We start from the raw sequence: 18,401 nt of genomic DNA on the forward strand, positions 1-18,401 counted from the left end.
ATTCTTGTTAGTACAGTGTGAGCTCGAGAAGTTTTACTATAGTCTTATTCCAAGCATTTGACACCATCGTTTCATTAACTCAAAGTAATATTTAAAGGGTACATCAACAGAAAATCTGATGCATTAGGACCAGTCTAGATGAGATGGAAACACGATGCCTCTGCTCAGATAAACAAGTGGGGAAATGAGTTCTTCTTTTTACCCAAAAGGGGAAAGCAAATGTGGGGAACTGAACCATCCACCCTTAACTTCCCGGTACCCTGCCATATTATGAACTTCTCTCCACCTCATGAGAAGGGGAGAAAGTTCACCTCACCCACACTCAGTTTTTAGTGTGTGAAGTAGCTTCAAACACTACATTTTTAAGGTGAATGGGCCAAACAACTGAATAAGAAATGAGGTATCAAGCCAGGTCTAAGTTTAGCTCTTAGAATTCCAGGTAAACACTATTTTTTAATATAACATTCAAATATGAACCAGGTTCTCCAATTCCACTGGGAATTCTTTACCTGGTCAGCCAATGCTGAATCAAACTGATCTTGAAAATCCTATTTTAAAAATACTCTGGTGTGCAACCTCTAAAGAATCCCCCCCATTGAAGGTTTTGTTTCCAAAGCATGTAGCATTACAAGTAACAGTCTAAAGGCAAACTCACAGATTTCTCTTAAATTAAAACAGAAAGACATGTTAATGAAATGTCTGCAGGAGCACCTGAAACCACATCAAAAAGAAAAATAATTAATTTCCCAATACTTGTTTTACCTTGCCAGGGTTTCATACATGCTTTGTGCAACTTCTTTGTATGCCTGAAAGTCATAGGGCACAGCATGAAGATTTGGACACAATCGTCTTGCTTGTCCAAAGAACATTCCATTCTTTATACCAACTTGCCTAAAAACAACCATAATATTGGTTTAATGTCAACAGTCTATAAAGTTAAAACAACTACGGATTTGGAATTTTTCACTGTTCTTGCACCTGGAGATAATAAAGTGCCCTCAAAGAAGCAGATTACTGATACATTACAAAAGTCAATGTATGTAAATGTGAGACCAGATGCCCAAGAAATTGCTGATAATGGTGGTGAAATCCTAACAACAATCTATCAGACCATTTACTGTCACGAGTTAGAACTTGACTTTTTTCCACATTGACTTTATATAAGGAATGTACAATGCTTCTGGCAACTAGCCTGGAACCAAATCTCACAGTGGTCTGGTCAGCACAATACACCATACAATTTAGAAGCAGAAGAGTGTGGTGCAACAAATGGAAATTTTGCCTCTTTTACAGTAGGCTTCTTTACACATACACACACACTCCTCTCGCTATTCTCCAGCCAGGCAATTAAGATGTATTTTTGGAGATCAGGGACAAAAACAGAAACTAAGACTGAGGAAAATTGCCTTGGCTGAAGACAGGAAATAAATTGGAGTTAAGGTCTTCAAGGGAATGCTTACTTCCTAGACTTTGTGTGCATTCCCCACCTTTGGATGCTAGGTGGCAATGACATTCCATTTGACGAACTATCATCCAGGGACAACACAGAAGTGAGGCACAGGCACAAACCCCTGCTATTCAACTAACCTGGTGCACTAGCTGGAGCCTAACCCCATATGTATAACTTCAGAGTTACTGAAAAGCAGGGCGGGTTCCATAGAGATAAATCACAGTGAACAAGTATGTTTTAGGGAGCAACTTGAAAATGAAAACCCAGGAAAATAATTGTCTGCCTTGGGGAAGGGCATTTTAGCGAGGGAATGAGGATACATATGCTCTCTTTGAAGAGCTGTAGCATGAGAGCTGTTCTCTCATCCTCTTTCTTCTCTTGTCCTGAACATGTGAGGTGGACATCTACATAGGAAAATGAGAGGAAAAGCTGCAATTCACAACTCACTAACAGGAAATAGTTTCCTCTTACCTGGCTTCATAACTGCAAGATGCAATTTCAGCCATTGATGGCACAGAGATTTCCAAGTCAATTCCATTCACTTGCGTAGACTCTGGATTATCTTCATCTGGTGAGTCCAGTTCACTTGCTCCTGCTTGAGAAATATTTTAGCTATATTGTAGTTAATGGTTAAAAATAAATTACTTTCATAAGAAGTTAATACAATATTTAAAGTTATTTTATTAAAGTAAGGGTAGCAGTGTTGGCCTACAAAAATTAATAACCACAATGCATATTAAGGAATTAACTTTATTACCAAAATACCACAAAATTGTGTTTAAGCTTTTGAGTTTTCCATAACTCTTCAACAGACTATATGGTAGACTAAGCACTAAGGTGGGAAGGGTGCAACTGTGTTGCCAACATACAGACTGCCTAGTTTCTTTCCATTTCTGTTTTCTACCTGGTAAGGAGCCTATGGATGGAAACAAACTTGGGTAACCGCCAGTTGTTGTGGTTCCAAATGGGGGACTAGCCATTATTAAACCTTCTTGTTCTTGGGAGGCCTTTGAGAAACCTGATACCTGAATAGCACACAAACAGTTTTATTTGAATGTCTGCTGTCTCCTTCCCAATTTCATCTTGAGACTGATCGTATGCAGGCAACATGCCTTCAACATCAACTCATTTGTTTTTCCTTCTCTTGCTTCCCCCACCCCAAACCCAAAATGTGGAGTTTATCATCCAGCCTAATAAAGAGTTCTGAAGTACTCAAAAGCTTTCATGCTATTTTGTGAGACTTTCGTCAGCCAAATAAAAGTATTGCCCTAATATGGATTTGATAATTTATTAAAATAGATTTCCAATTGTTATTATCTAGCAATCTAAAGATTTTATGTCTGCATTCCAGAGTGATAACTAAAAATAGTAACAATTCAAGTTTCACTTCTCATAAATTCACAGTAGGGCCCCCCCCCCCCCCAATATCCCACACAAAGGTGTAAGCTAACGACCCAAACAGAAAGAAGATTGGAATGTAGAGCCCAAAATGGAAGGCTTTGGTTTTTGGTCTACAAATTGGTTTCATGAGCTACAATTGTGAAAATCTTATGAGAAGATTTTCTAAAGCAAAAATGTCCCTCAGCAACGCCTTGCTGTTATTACTTATGAGGGTTCTATCTAAATGTTTCTCCTTTGCCTGCTGATCTTGGTGAAATCCAAGTAGAAAGGCCCTTGTGAAAGCATACAACTTATGCTTGGCTCCTCAACCAACCCTGCAGAGTGGCAACTTTTTTTCATGGTAGAAAGAGAGCCATGCACACATGTACACTTACTGCACTTTTCAAAGAACTCATTTCCCACAAATTTATTCTGTGGGGAATTGGAAAAGTGCTACCACAGTTACAAAGGGAAAAGCAGCTATGTGAACTTGTTAAAGTTTGGATTTAAACATAGCAAATATGGAAGATTTTATGACCGAAGTTACACTTCATCTATGAAATCTCCTTTTAACTTTGCTATAAAATAAGATTTTCTCCTACCCATCTTGTCTAATCCTTTAAGCATATTTACAGAGATACTTAAATTCAATGCAATGACTATTCCTTGTCTGAAAATAGTTACCTGTTATTAAAGCAGTACAAATAAAAAGAAAATGGGAATAACATATGCAATATGTAGTTCATTCAAGCACACTATTTAAACAGAAAAAACCCTACAAGCTTCTCTCATTTGATGGTCAACAACCTCCCTCTACGTCTAGAATTTCTTTTGCTCATTATTTGTCCAAAATATATGGCCATTTGAGATTACCAAACAAGAAACAAGCTTTTAAGTCCGAGCCAGGCAAATTTATGTTAAAGAAGTGCCCCTAACAAACTAACCACGTACTAACTATGAGCAAAACATACGGGAATGAGTTACAGTGTACAAGAACATGCTAAGTCTCTGTTGTACACAGAGATCACAAAGTACAGCTAGAGACCTACCCTAGTACACTAATGCTTACTTTGAAAGAAGAGGTAAGTAACTTGGATTTGGCTTTCGTTTCTGCAGTCTACTACATTGAACATTAAGAGTTATTTCTCCAAACTGGTGCATTCTTCATTACTGCTGAATTGTGCCACAATCTGAGTTTGAAATGAATTATGATGTAGTCTTTACAGGGCAAAGAATGTAGAGGATGAAAGATGTGAGAGACAGAACATGAATAGGCTACTATCTTGACAGTTTAGCATTGTTGTATTGATGGGCTCATTCAAGTTACCCAACATATCTGCAACTGCAAATTAGAGCAAATTATGCCCCAAACAAGAACAATGTCTTTAGTCCATTTGCTCTTCCGCCCTGGCATGAGAGGTCATCATCTTGTCTATCTTCATGAGTTCGATGGGCTTCTCCACAGTGCAGCACAGTAGATCCCCCCTTAAGCTGATGGTCACTTCATGTAAATTCAGGGCAATGCAAGACACATTGTCCTCACTGGAATGCAAGGTAGAGAACCTCTCATCAAAAGTTGGAAAACTAGACAGGCGCATGGTGAATGTGGAGCAACGGATGGAGAAATCAGAGGCCAGGACCCAAGTCTGTGAAAAAGAAATCGCTGAGAATAAATCTGTATCTCACGTGATGATAAAAAAATTGTTGCTCTTTAGAATGAAAATTGAAGAAACTGGGATTTAGGGAAAGGAAGGCTAAAAATATTCATATCTTGAGAATGCTGGCAGATGAGGAAAGGAACCTAACCCATTGGCTCTGTGTGCTGATTTCCCTATCTCTTTGGGTCAGATAAGTTCTATCAATAGAACAATCATTACCTGCTCTCAAGGAGATACAGAACAAGAATGATAGCAAATCAAAGCAACACAATTGTGGATGGATAAAATTAAAGACTGGTTTTTAAGAGGCCCAAGATTCAACTGCTTGGAAACGTTTGTCCAGTAAGAGTGACAATAAAAGCAGGAACCTTCAACGAACAGGAACTTTGTAAAAGATGGGGCTGATGTTGAAAAAGCACCTATTTCTTGTCAAACTAACATTCACAGATCCTTAAAGTAACTGTCTCAGGGATCATTGATAAGCCAAGAGCAGAACACAGCATGGAGAATGGGAGGTATGAACAAATGACATGGTTAGTCATATGTAATAAACTGAAATTAGAATTTGTTCCAAATCATAGATGGGTGTTATTTAGAATTTGTACATGGATTACAAGAACAGAATTTACCAGTAGGTTAAAAAATAATTTATACACACACATCCAAAGCTTTTATTATGTTTCAATACCTATCATATGGGATAATTTATATATAGCAGACATTTCCATGATCATTCCTACAGAAAAGTACATGTATTTTTTCTGTATTTTTAAAAACCTATGTGCCGCTTTTAAATAAAACATTAGATTAAAATTATTTATATAGGAAATAACTCTTGAAGAGTCAGCATGCTACTCATTGCATTTGTTTATCAAATTAGCCACAGGTCAACATACTGCTGAAAAATGAAAGTAGAAAAATCACTGAGAAATACAAAAATTCAAAATATGCATAAATATAAAAATCTAATTACCTACCAACAAAGTTTAAAAAATCATGTGGGTTATGTCAAGAAGCATACTTTTGCCAAGGTAAGGAATAATGGGAGTGATTTGAGAAGCCTGGTTCTCTTCTCCACCATGCAATGGAAAGGCACTCTACACTGTTTTTATTCCAACATTCTTGGAAAGCGAAGCCTTGTATGAATTTGTAAAACTTAAATCAGCATGCATTGCAAGACAACACTATGTTACGCAAGGTCCAAGAAGTGATAGGCATAATGGTAAGAATGGCACCTTCAATCCTCATCACAGTGAATACTGCTATAGCAAGATGTACACTGCTGCAGTGTTCCTGCATTATTAAGACAAAGCAAGTTCTGTGGCTCACGTGACTAAACTCATTCTTGTCAGCAAGATGGGTAAAGGAAAGGAAAAATGGGGATGCATAGGAGACTAGGATTTGTTATGGCACAGTAGCAACTACACCATGTTGTACCAGAAACCAGAGTATAATAATTGCTCTTACATACATCACAGTAAACTATGACGACAACAACAACAACAACAGCAGTCTCCATAAAGGTACTATAATGCCACCAGAGGGCGGAGAAACTATCCAATCTTAGAGAGCAAGAGTAGCTTGAAGGTCCACACAAGTCTCTAAAGTTCCCACAGAGGTACAAATCAAACTTTAATAATCGTTTTTCATATAAACACTAGAAGCCTCTCTCATGCTATTTATTGTGCATGTTAAGGATACAGAAGAACAAAGTAACTTAAAAACCTGAGTGTAAATTCTACTACATTTCCACATATGCCTGAAATGTTTAAAGTAAGCACACTCTTTTAGTGTTATTTACAACAAGTGTTAAAAGATTGCATCTTGTGTTGTCAATATACTATGCATTGACAAACTATAGCTATATGAATGCCCTTGTTTTATTGAGGTGTTTTATCCCATTTATCAGCCCTAAATGGACTGTCAAGGCAGCTAGTACTATGGCACAGTACTATGAATGGAAAACATTATCTCTGAATATTCTGAAAAATGTGAAAAACATGAAAGCAGAACAACTTCTATAACTGTAGTTCTTCCCATTACCTTACTTTCCACTCTACTTTCCACTCCACAATCTGTAGTATTTATGACAAATCTCAATATTGTTATCTATCTGATCTCCAATAGCAGAAGCTAAATCTAGAAGTAATTCTGACTTGACACAGTGCTACTGATGCTGATTGTAATTAAAGTATTTACATTGAAAAATACTTAGGAATGTCTGTTTGAGTATCTAAAGGACACAATACTGGAACAAATGTGACATATGTAGTGACACATTGTATCAGACTCCTGCGGCCCATTAGCAGATGAACAGAAGGGCTGCATTTGTGAGTTGTCCCATCTGTTAGATCAGCCAGGCTCCAGGACCACCTCAATCTCATTTTGCCTCCTCCCTTTGGGGGCAAAACCAGATCTGAAACCCGAGGCATGCTATCAGAGGCCGAAAGAAATACATACATATCAATTTAGGATTAATAACTTACACTATGTTTGGGATGGATTTTTTATCATTCTAAGTGAGAAACCAATCTTACCTGTAAAGCAGGAAATAAATAGGATAAATGAACATACATTTTATTGCCAGTATCCTGTGCTAACATTTCACTGTGGAATGCACTATTAAAACAGCTATGCTACATGATACTTTAGAATCAGGGCTTTTTTAAAGTACCTTTCAATGTATTAAAGAACTGGAAGATCTTAGATGTCTTGCACTGGACAAGACAATCTAGGAATAAAGCAACATCGCAAAACAAAATTCAGGAAACCATATCTAACAATATCTATTCTTGACTAAAGGATTACAGTCCACTTAAATCAGGCACCCTCAACCATTTTCTGCTGGGGCTAAATTTGGAAATCTGAGAAACTGCCATGATCACCAGAAAAAATATCAACTTCAGAAACTTTTTATGTATGCAACAGCAGCAGCCCAGATCCTACATATCTCAAGGGTGGAAGGAAGACAAGATACCAACAATAGAAGAATGGCAAATGAAAATGATGGACTATGCAGAAATGGCAAAACTTACGGAAAAGCTCAGAGACAATGACAATGAGAAATTTAAAAAAGAATGGGAAGCATTTATTGTATATGTATAAAAATATTGTAAACAAGTAGAAACACTAGCAGGCTTTGACTAAACATTTGCAAGTAGTTAAGTTGAGATAAAATTTATGGAAGGAAATTTGAATTGAAATGGCAAAATTTGATGGCATGCATTTAGGATAAAACAATAAGGAGAAGAAAAAGAGGTTTATGTAAATTATGCAGAAAAGGTATTGTGATGGGATGATGAGCTGCTTGTGCGTAAAATCGTATCCCCTCAGAGTTTGTTCAAGTCCACAAACCTCTGTCTGTGACGGAGCCCCTCAGACATGGCTCCTCTAGTCACTAGCAGATTCCGACAGTGGTTGCTTTCGGAATCGCTTCCAACATAAAAGCTCCTTAACGGAAACACGTCTTCTGGACTCTCTGCGTGACAGTTTCCGGCGAGGAGTGGGTGTCCCTACAGGAGGTCCTGAAACCTCCCCACTGTTTTCGCTAGAAGTGTCTCTGAGCCATCCCTCCAGCTCACTTTCCCTCCGCTCACCTCCTCTCCCCCTACTGGTTCCTTCTTCAGCTGCTGAGTCTCTCCCAACCTGTGTGAGCCCCTTCACCTCCCTTCCTTCCGATGGCAGTTCCCTGACATCCACCTCCCCTCCAGGGCCCCCTTCACCCCCTCTCGCCCCCTCCTCTACGGGTGGTGAGGAGGCAAAACCCCGGAATGAACTTCCTTCATCTTCCGATGTCTCGAACACTTCTCTCCACCTGTTGCGGTTCCTGGTCTCGAAGTACTCCTCCTCCTCAGAGTCCATCTCCCCTTCCCCTTCCGAGTCCGGGAATCCTTCCAACTCCTCCTCCTCATCGGTGGTCCCAAAGTATTCCCTCCGGAACCTCTCCACAGGCTGAGGTTTCCTTGGGAACCTTTGATGGAACGTTTCTATCAATACCTCGTCATTGATATCTTCTGCCATTACCCAAGTGTTTTCTGACTCCGGTTCTCCTTCCCACGCTACCAAATACTCCACCTGATCCCCCTTCCACCTGGCGTCGAGGATTTCTGCCACATGGCTGCTGCATTCTCTTTCTTCTATGACCGGTCCCCGAGTGGCCATCCCTTCTCGTCCCCCCTCATACGGTGACAGTAACGACCTGTGAAATACTGGGTGCAGTTTCATGTGGTTGGGTAACCGGAGCCTGAAAGCCACTGGGTTGACCTGTTGAATGACCTCAAAGGGACCCAATCTCCTGGGTCTTAATTTCTTACAACCTCCTTTGAACGGCAACCCTTGGGTTGACAGCCACACCCTATCTCCCACCCTTATGGTTTCACCTTCCCTTCGGTTCTTGTCTGCCTGCCTCTTGTATTCTTCCTTCGCCCTTTCTAAGTTGAGTTGGAGCTGACGATGGATTGCTTCCATTTCTTCTACAAAATGCTCGGCTGCCGGGACGCTCCATCTCTCCCCTTCTCCCCCTGGGAAAGCCCTGGGATGACACCCATAATTAGCCAAGAAGGGGCTCATCCCTGTGGACACATTCTCGGCATTGTTGTAGGCAAATTCCGCCAGCGCCAACTTTTCTACCCAGTCATTCTCTCTGTCATTGACATAACACCTCAGGTATTGCTGGAGGACACCGTTTGCTCTTTCCGCCTGCCCGTTGGTTTCAGGGTGCCGGGCAGTCGAAAAGTTGACCTCCACCTGCAGTAAGCTCATGAGCTTCCTCCAGAACCTGGAAGTAAATTGTTTTCCTCGGTCTGAGACCACCCTCAATGGCACCCCGTGCAACCTAAAAATGTGTTCTACAAATAACTTCGCTGTCTCTTCCGCCGTGACTGCATGCGAGCAGGCTACAAAGTGGCACATCTTTGTTAGTAGGTCTACCACCACCATGATGGCTGTTTTCCCCTTGGACTTCGGCAGATCAGTCATAAAATCTATCGACACTGCCTCCCAAGGTCGTTCTGGGGTTGGTAAGGGTTCTAATAGCCCCGCCGGCGCCCGCCTCTCCCCTTTGGCTCGCTGGCATTGCTCGCACCCTCTTACATACTCCCGTACATCTTCCCTCACCTTAGGCCACCAAAATTCCCTGGTGACCAACCACATGGTTTTGTGTTGTCCAAAATGCCCCGCCGTGGGGCTGTCGTGCAACTGCTTGAGTACCCTCCCCCTTAAGTCTCCTTCAGGGATATACAATGCCCCTTTGTAATACAAAGCTCCATTTCTTTCCTCGAAACCCCCTGGTTCCTCTCCCTCACCCCTAAGACCTCTGAGCTTATTCTGGGCGTATTCATCATTCTCTGTTTCCTCTACCAGTTCTCTTTGTCCCACCAATGCCGCCCCACACACCCAGCGGTCCTCTGGAATGACATGTCTCTCTTCGGGTGCTCCCTCCCCCTCCAAATATTCAGGTTTGCGTGAGAGAGCGTCCGCCCTAATGTTCTCTGGGCCTGGCACGTAACAAATCTCAAAGTTAAATTTGGAGAACTCCTGGGCCCATCTCACTTGCCGTTGGTTGAGCACTCGTGCCGTCCTCCAATACTCTAGGTTCTTGTGGTCAGTGCACACTTGCACCTTATGTTGTGCGCCAATTAGCAGGTGCCTCCATCTCCGGAACGCCTCATGAATGGCTAGTAGTTCTCGGTCATACACCGTGTAGTTCCTCTCGGATTTGTTCAGCTTTCGCGAAAAAAAGGCACACGGTCTCCACTCTGACTCCTCCTTCCCTGGCTGCAGAAGCACCGCCCCAATAGCTCTGTCTGATGCGTCAGTTTCCACTCTCATCGGTTTTTGTAAATCCACATGCAGGAGTTGTTGTTCCGAGGCGAAGGCCCTTTTTAGTTCCTCAAATGCTCGCTCCGCCTCCTCAGTCCAAACGAACTTCTTCTTACTGCTGAGACAGTCCGTAATGGGCGCCGTCAGGTGGGCAAAGTTTCGGATGAACTTACGATAGAAGTTCCCAAATCCTAGGAACCTCTGCACATCCTTCCTTGTTTTGGGTGTTTTCCATTTCAGCACCGCCTGGACCTTGCCGGGATCCATGGCCAATCCCTTGTCTGACAGGCGATACCCCAGGAATTCCACCTCCTTGGTATGAAACTGACACTTCTCCAGTTTCACCCACAGCTGGTTGGCTTGCAGCCTGCTCAACACTTCTCTGACGTCTCTCACATGCTGCTCCTCATTCTCAGAATACACCAACACGTCGTCTAAGAAGGCCACACAATTCTTGTAAAGCAAAGGCCCCAGGACGTGGTTCATAAACGATTGAAAGCACGCGGAGCCTGCTTGTAGGCCGAAGGGCATAACGAGATATTCAAATGCCCCTAAAGGGGTGAACATGGTGGTTTTCCATTCATCCCCCTTCCTTATTCGTATCAGGTTGTACGCCCCCCTTAGGTCCAGCTTTGTGAAAATCTTTCCCTTCCGCACCCTTGTCAAAATGTCGTCAATTCTGGGCATAGGGAAGGCCACTGGTTCTGACACTGCGTTTAAGGCCCTGAAATCACACACCAGCCTCGGCTTGTCCGTGTTTTTTTTATCCACAAAAAACACTGGGCTGCCCCCCACCGCCCTGGACTCTCTGATGAACCCTCTCTTCAGGTTCTTGTCAATGAACGCCCTTAGCTCCTGCATCTCTCTGTCTGACATGGCGTACAGCTTGCCTACAGGGAGCTGTGCCCCAGGGAGTAAATTGATTTGACAGTCAAAGAGTCTATGCGGGGGTAGTTGGTCAGCTTCCCTTTCGCTGAAGACGTCGCGGAGATCTGCGTATTGTCGTGGTACCTTCACTTTCTCCGTTACTTCAGTCCCTGCTAGGGTGGCTTGGGCCCCTGCCAAACCCTTTCCCTCTTTGCAGTGTTCTAAGCAATGTGCTGAACCAAAAGAAACCACTCTCTGATGCCAGCCCACCAGCGGATCATGTAACGCTAGCCAGCTCATCCCCAATATAATGGGAGCTCCTCCCAAGGTGGCCACATTAAACGCTATCAGTTCGGTGTGCCTTGCCACCTTCATTATCATTGGGACGGTCTGCAAGCTGACTTCTCCTCCCAACAGCTCCCTGCCATCGATCGTGGTCACCTGCAGGGGGTTGCTTAAAGGGATCGTCTGTATCTGGTGTTCAGCTGCAAACTCTTTGCTCATGAAATTGCAGGAGCTGCCTGAGTCCAACAGCGCCTTTATCTTTAGAGGGTGTCCGTTTGGCAGCTCTAGCGCCACTTCTATCACTAGGGCGGGTTTAGGAGGTTCTGGCGTGGGCACTTTCACTGCTCTTTGGCCTGGCTGCTGTGCCCCGACGGTGGCAGCCAGGCGTTGGCTTTTACTTGCTCCGGTATTTCTTCCCCCCTTCCCTCCACAGCTCCCACCATCCCTTGCCATTCCTTCCTCTGGGGGCAGACTCTGGCAAAGTGACCTGGCTGTTGGCAGAGATAGCATTTCCGGGCGCCTTTTCCCTCCTTCTTTCCCCCCTCACTGGGCTTTGAAACTGCGCGCGCGCACGCGCTGTTCCGATTTCCATCGGCTCTGCCGGCGGGAAAGTTGGCTCTGGAATGTCTGGAATGCGGAACTCCTTCCAACGTTCCCCCTTCCCTTCCCGCCTCTCCAATGCTCTCGCCTCCTGGCGCGCTCCTATGGTCAGCGCAGATTTGGTCAGCTGGTCCATAGAATCCGCCCTGGGGCCCCGGGAAAGTTCGTCTTTCACAGCCGAAGAAAGCCCTTCTTCAAATAGCATTTGAATGGGTTCCGCCGATAAGTCCCACCCCAATCTGTGAACCAGCATGGTGAACTCAGTCCAGTACTCACGGACAGATCGGCTCCCCTGTTTGCAAGCCATTAACTGTCTGCGCACCACTCCCTGTTCAATATCGCTGGAAAACATCAGATCCATGGCGCGAAAGAACTTCATCGTGTCCTTTAGGACGTCACTATTCTCTGCCATCAGGGGTCTAACCCAGTCTCTCGCCCCCTTTTCAAGATGCCCAATCACGAAAGCCACTCGTGATTCCTCGTCAGGGAATTCATCAAACTGCAGATTGAGGGCATATTGCATCTCTGTCCGAAAGCCATGATAGTCTTTGGGCTCCCCCCCAAACTTGTGCACCAATCCTGGTACCTTTCTGGCGAGCTGGGTGGCTTTCCCCTTTTTGTCTGCATCCTGAGCCCTCCTCTCCTCAAGCCTCGCCGTCTGCAGCGCTAGCTGGACCTCCAACACCCGGTACCTTTCTTCCAGGCTTGGACCCGCTCCAGCTCCTGCTTCTCCGGTTCCGGCTGGGTTGCTCATGATGCCTTCTCCTGCACAAGCTGCTTTCAAAGACTGTCGGAATGCTGTGATGGGATGATGAGCTGCTTGTGCGTAAAATCGTATCCCCTCAGAGTTTGTTCAAGTCCACAAACCTCTGTCTGTGACGGAGCCCCTCAGACATGGCTCCTCTAGTCACTAGCAGATTCCGACAGTGGTTGCTTTCGGAATCGCTTCCAACATAAAAGCTCCTTAACGGAAACACGTCTTCTGGACTCTCTGCGTGACAGTTTCCGGCGAGGAGTGGGTGTCCCTACAGGAGGTCCTGAAACCTCCCCACTGTTTTCGCTAGAAGTGTCTCTGAGCCATCCCTCCAGCTCACTTTCCCTCCGCTCACCTCCTCTCCCCCTACTGGTTCCTTCTTCAGCTGCTGAGTCTCTCCCAACCTGTGTGAGCCCCTTCACCTCCCTTCCTTCCGATGGCAGTTCCCTGACAGGTATATATTCAGTGAACCAGGAAAGGAAATGGAGGGAAGTCAGGAGGTTAAAGAGAACCTCCAAAAAGATCTTTTCTTTTTTCTTCTTCTTTCTCTTTCTTTGCTTCTCTTTACTTTTATTTCACTTTTTATTTTTTATGTTGGATATTTTGTATCTTCAATTTTACTTGATGGAAAATAATTGTTGAAGTTGAAATTGTAAAACCAATAAAATTTATTTACAAAAAAAGAAGAAAAATATCAACTTCACAGCAGGAAAGCTAGTGGTGTTCAGAGCAACATTGCATAACACAAATATCCACAGGCACAACATACACCCCAGCTACGTATATCCCTCCAAACAAAGAAAAAGAATAGTAATCACATAAACACACTAAAACAAGAAGCAGACACTAAAACAAAAAGCAGGCAAAACACTCTCCAAACAAAAATGCCTAACACATATGCACAAACACCCATTAAAAACAAAACTCAATGTAACTTTTTTGTTCCTTGACCTTACTAGGCAGCAGTGGAGTCCTTCTTATCTATATTTTCTAAGGAGTTTCAGAGGTAAGCAAAGCCCCAGGGCTACAGCTACCCCACCCTCCTCCTTTCTTTCTCTATGCACAATGTCTCTAGGTTCATAGGGAAACCAATCAGAAAAAAGAGGGAAAGAGACAAGGCAGCAGCAGCAGCAGCTGCACCTGCAACTCCATATTTTGCTTCCTATGCAGCCCTGCTACAGGTCTTTTTAAAAATTCAGTCAGGAGGGGCAAGGGGGGCCCAAGTTAAAAAAGCAAACTGCTCAAGCCTTACTAAAAGTTTAGGAAAAATTGTGGCTTCCTTGGGATCATAGAAGTATGATCCAACAAAAGGAGGAGGAAAAACAGTATTCGGACAACGTGGCTCGGAAAAATAATAGCAGCCATGCTAGATCAGATCCATCTAATCCAGCATCCTGTTTTCAACATAGTCAGCCCCATTCTTCTAGCAAGCCCACAAAGCAGGGCATGGAAGACTACAATTATCCCCAACCATTTGCCCCTAAAACCTGGTATTCTGCCTAGAACCATTTATCTGTCCTAGTTAAAAGCCAATGACAGACCCATCATCTAATCCTCTGTTAACTACCACAATATCTTTGGCCAACAATGTCCATAAATAAATTTATAAAGTTAGGTACTTGCCTGTGCTACATCTACTGCCAGTCTATTTCATTGAGTGACCCGAGTCCTAATATAACGAGGGAGAAAAACCTTTCTATCCCTTCACACCATTAAAGTTTTTCTTCCCTTTTCCCCACTGCAGTCTTAAAACTAAAAAGTTCCATTTGCATTGGTCACATTCCTTTGTTCATCTTCGCTGCTCCTTCGCCAGTTGTAATACATTCTTTGTTTAGATGGGGCAATCCAAACTGTACATAGTATTCCAAAATTTTTTGCCCCATCTATTATATATTTTGGAAAATGGTTCGTCTACCTGTCTGTTCTCTATGCATTCAGATTCCTCTTGAAATATTGCCACCCAAATTTGGCATGACGGTTCCCAAAGTGGAGGAGCTATTTTTGGTCTATGTTTGGATGCTGGACATTGTTTGAAACAAGATGATGGGGGGGGGTACAAACTTGCTAGCTACAGTGGTCTGCTTTGCCAGCATGTTACACGCAGGGAGCATGCTGGGGAAGCAAACACCAACAGGACTGAAAATGGAGTGGCTGAGACTACAAAGGTTTGGAAGGCAGGAAGAGGAGACCGAGCTCCAGGAACTGGGAGCAGGAGGACAGAATAAGTGGCTACCTCCCTGAATGTTGGGCCAGTGGGGAGGGGGGTCAGCCAGTCTCTCATCACTGGTTATGGCCCCAATGGAGATGGCAACGGCTGATGCAGGAATAAATCTGGCCAAGGTGAGTCAAGCTTAGGAAGCTGCTTCCCATACTGCAGGAACCACTGGCAGATCACTGGGAGGCGGAGACATTGTAGGTAGTGGCGGCAGCAGGGGGGATCAGCTAGGACCCAAACCACATAGAGCCAACACTGACAGCGGGCCATGATGTGTGGAGTAGGGGTGTGTGTGGCAGAATGGGGAGGCAAAACAGGCCTGGCACATGCAGTCACACTGCAGGAATTGCATAACAAAGATGCAGTCTTGCTGGTTGCAGGGATCTGCTTCATTAGCACATTTCACTCAGGGAACGCATTGGTGAAGCAGCACCCAGTAGGCCCGAACCCTCCTGCTCTCTGCAGCACAGTCATAAGGAGAGAGAAAGAATACACAGAGTCTCTTTCCCACATCCCTCTCTTGATTGTATAGGGTTTATTAAAAACCTAATTAAGTATCAGGACCAGATCAGGGTCAGGTGTTCCTTGGGTTAGGTTGGGGCTGTGCAGAGCCCTAAAATTAACAAATTACACTATCCATTTATACACCTCTGTTTTTTGTTTCTCGGAATTTCCAGGCAATGCCAGGCATTTTCAGCTAAATTTATATAAAGTTATTTTAACTAGCAAGATACCACCACAGCACTACAGAACTAACTTTGGATTGTTATAAGTGACGATCCTATGATACTTATTTATTTTGCAATTTCAACAAATTGCAGTTTTGTACCTGCTTTGCCATTCAATTTATTCTGATAATATTGCCATTCCAGCTGGGGATTTGCACCAGGACGAAGCAGTGATTTTCCTGATCCTCTGTTACTCGTAACAGCAACCGGTTTGCCTGTGAGACATAATACAGTTGTAAGTCAAATTGCACTGCACTTTTTGCAAAAGATCTATGAGCACTACTGCAAATTACTTAGTAACACAAGTTACAGATAGGTAGCCGTGTTGGTCTGCCATAGTCAAAATAAAAAAAATCCTTCCAGTAGCACCTTTAAGACCAACTAAGTTAGTTCTTGGTATGAGCTTTCGTGTGCAAGTATCTGAAGAAGTGTGCTTGCACACGAAAGCTCATACCAAGAACTAACTTAGTTGGTCTTAAAGGTGCTACTGGAAGGATTTTTTTTATTTTTATTAGTAACACAAGTTCTACACACAGGATAGTGATTTTGAGAGTAGTCTGTAAAAGTTAGGACACACATTTTTGTGCTATGGCAGTGCTGAACAGGGCTGAATCCACAACTTTTTGGTTCAGTCTATAAAGACAGATGTAATCTGATTTGACAGTAGTTGGGGGAGGGAAACCTGTGAAATGATTATTCAATTTCAGGAGGATGTTTTTTACTGGATCCGATTTTGCATGTGTGTGCAATTAAATGTATGTGCCTTCTCTTTCTTAATTTCTTTTCCATTCTCTCTCTCAAAAGTAGTACACAACTTTCTCCCTCCCTGTCTCCTCCTAGCTGCTCCTTTTTCTTTCCCTCAAACCCTCCGATAGCTTTTCCTCCTTATCTTTTCAGTCACTCCACTTCTTATTCAACTGCTCAGGTACCAATCCTGAAAAGCATACATAGCTGAAAGATGAAGTGGGAAAGAACATCACTCTTACAACTTCCTCCTCCAGTTCTATGTACTTTTATAGGGACACGAAGGCACACACTCTCACTGCCTCATGATGGAGAGAGAAGAGGGGATGGGAGGCTTAAAGGTTTTGCTGGAATCAAGACAACCACTACCACCACAGGTTGTGCATTGGCAACCCCAGCACTACAGACATGTGATCTCTTCTTTAACTGCTAGGAGGAAAGGAGAACTCTTCACTGTGTTCCATGGATGCAGATAAATGAATGACAAATCTAGAGATATTTGCAAGTACAGTACCACCAATATGTAGGTTTTCTGTTTAAAAGTTTACTCATGCCAACAGGTGTGCATTTAACAGTACATTTCCACCTGGTAGATAAAAAGCTGCAAAGTGCAAAGAGGAATGAATACTAACCTTTTAGATCAGGTCTATCTCGGATACCCACTGATACAAAGAAGCAGTCCATATCCACATGCATTATACAGCTTTGATGCTTGGTTGAGCTCAAGGTGGTTGTATAATCTATTATAATGGTACGCAAATGGAAAGTTTAAACCACACTGAACAATTTTTTTATTCCTATTATGCTCCTATTAATCTAGAATTTACCACCCCACTCTTTGTTTGCAACCATTTTTATTTTTTTTAAAGGTACCCCTGACCATTAGGTCCAGTCGTGACCGACTCTGGGGTTGTGCGCTCATCTCACTTTACTGGCTGAGGGAGCCGGCGTTTGTCCGCAGAGAGCTTCCATGTGGCCAGCATGACAAAGTTGCAACCATTTAACTGTCCTTAAAACATGCAGAATGCTACGTAGTTCCCAGTTTTAAAAGTTTCCAAAGGTACCATTTCATTTTTGCATATATTGTTCTTCACTACAATCAATACAATTTCAGGAGTCTGTTGTACACATCTACTCAAATACTTGGCCACAATAACTTTGTAACTACTGCTCTATACTACCGGCTTTTCCTAGCGCTTGACATTTTCAGACCAAATCTGGAAGAACTGATTAACATTATTGCTCTTCTTTCTCAATGTAATTAAATATGCCACCACAGCACATGCCAGCAATCATGGGCTAAAAGCTACCAGCACCCTGCCTAGTTGTCCATTTTCCTAACTCGTACTAAGTACAGTGCACATTTCCAATACTGGCCAAAAGAGTAGCAATAATAGTAGACAGTTTATACACATTCTTAATCATTTGTATTGCAACAGAAGTGTGAATACAGTGAGATGTCATTTTCAAATTAGAAACCTAATGATATATATTTTATCCTCCAACACCACAGTATAATATGGTATTCCCTACAAAGCCTAACATTCTAAACAAGAGATTTATAAAGAAGCTCTACTAAGGGCTCATCCAGATTTCCTTTTGTCCTGTCCCCTAGTAACACAGGTTTTAAAGCTCCATATCCGAGCGTTTTGGGGTTTTTCGTCCTGGCATTTCCCCCAGTAAAATCTGCATTTTACCACTGAATCGGAGGAAATGATGTGAATTGCCGTTTGCCAATTCAGCTATAAAACACAGGATTTCCAGGTGAAAGCAATGGGATCAAAACAAACAAAACTACTCAGACATAAGACTTTTAAAGTGTGGACCTCTGCCTCTAAAAGCACAACACAAAGGAAGTCTGGATGAGCCCTTAGCCATTTCCCCCCCGACAAGTGAATTT

General features: G+C 43.1%; 1 protein-coding gene across 2 annotated transcripts in view; it reads right to left on the minus strand.

Moving 5' to 3' along the window:
• Positions 1 to 18,401, minus strand: part of REV1 (REV1 DNA directed polymerase) — a 50,018-nt gene that overhangs the window by 17,583 nt on the left and 14,034 nt on the right. The window contains exons 7-10 of one of the 2 annotated variants that reach the window (XM_081003644.1): positions 17,134 to 17,241; positions 15,859 to 15,972; positions 1,922 to 2,042; positions 763 to 891 (exon numbers count right to left, since the gene is read on the minus strand). In XM_081003644.1, coding sequence (XP_080859770.1) covers positions 763 to 891; positions 1,922 to 2,042; positions 15,859 to 15,972; positions 17,134 to 17,241 — 472 coding nt within the window. Of the gene's footprint in view, positions 1 to 762; positions 892 to 1,921; positions 2,046 to 15,858; positions 15,973 to 17,133; positions 17,242 to 18,401 lie in introns of both variants that reach the window. The other variant, XM_081003643.1, reaches the window with a different exon arrangement.

This window comes from Podarcis pityusensis (assembly GCF_964106645.2).
Source record: "Podarcis pityusensis genome assembly, chromosome: 4".
Classification (NCBI taxonomy): domain Eukaryota; kingdom Metazoa; phylum Chordata; class Lepidosauria; order Squamata; family Lacertidae; genus Podarcis; species Podarcis pityusensis.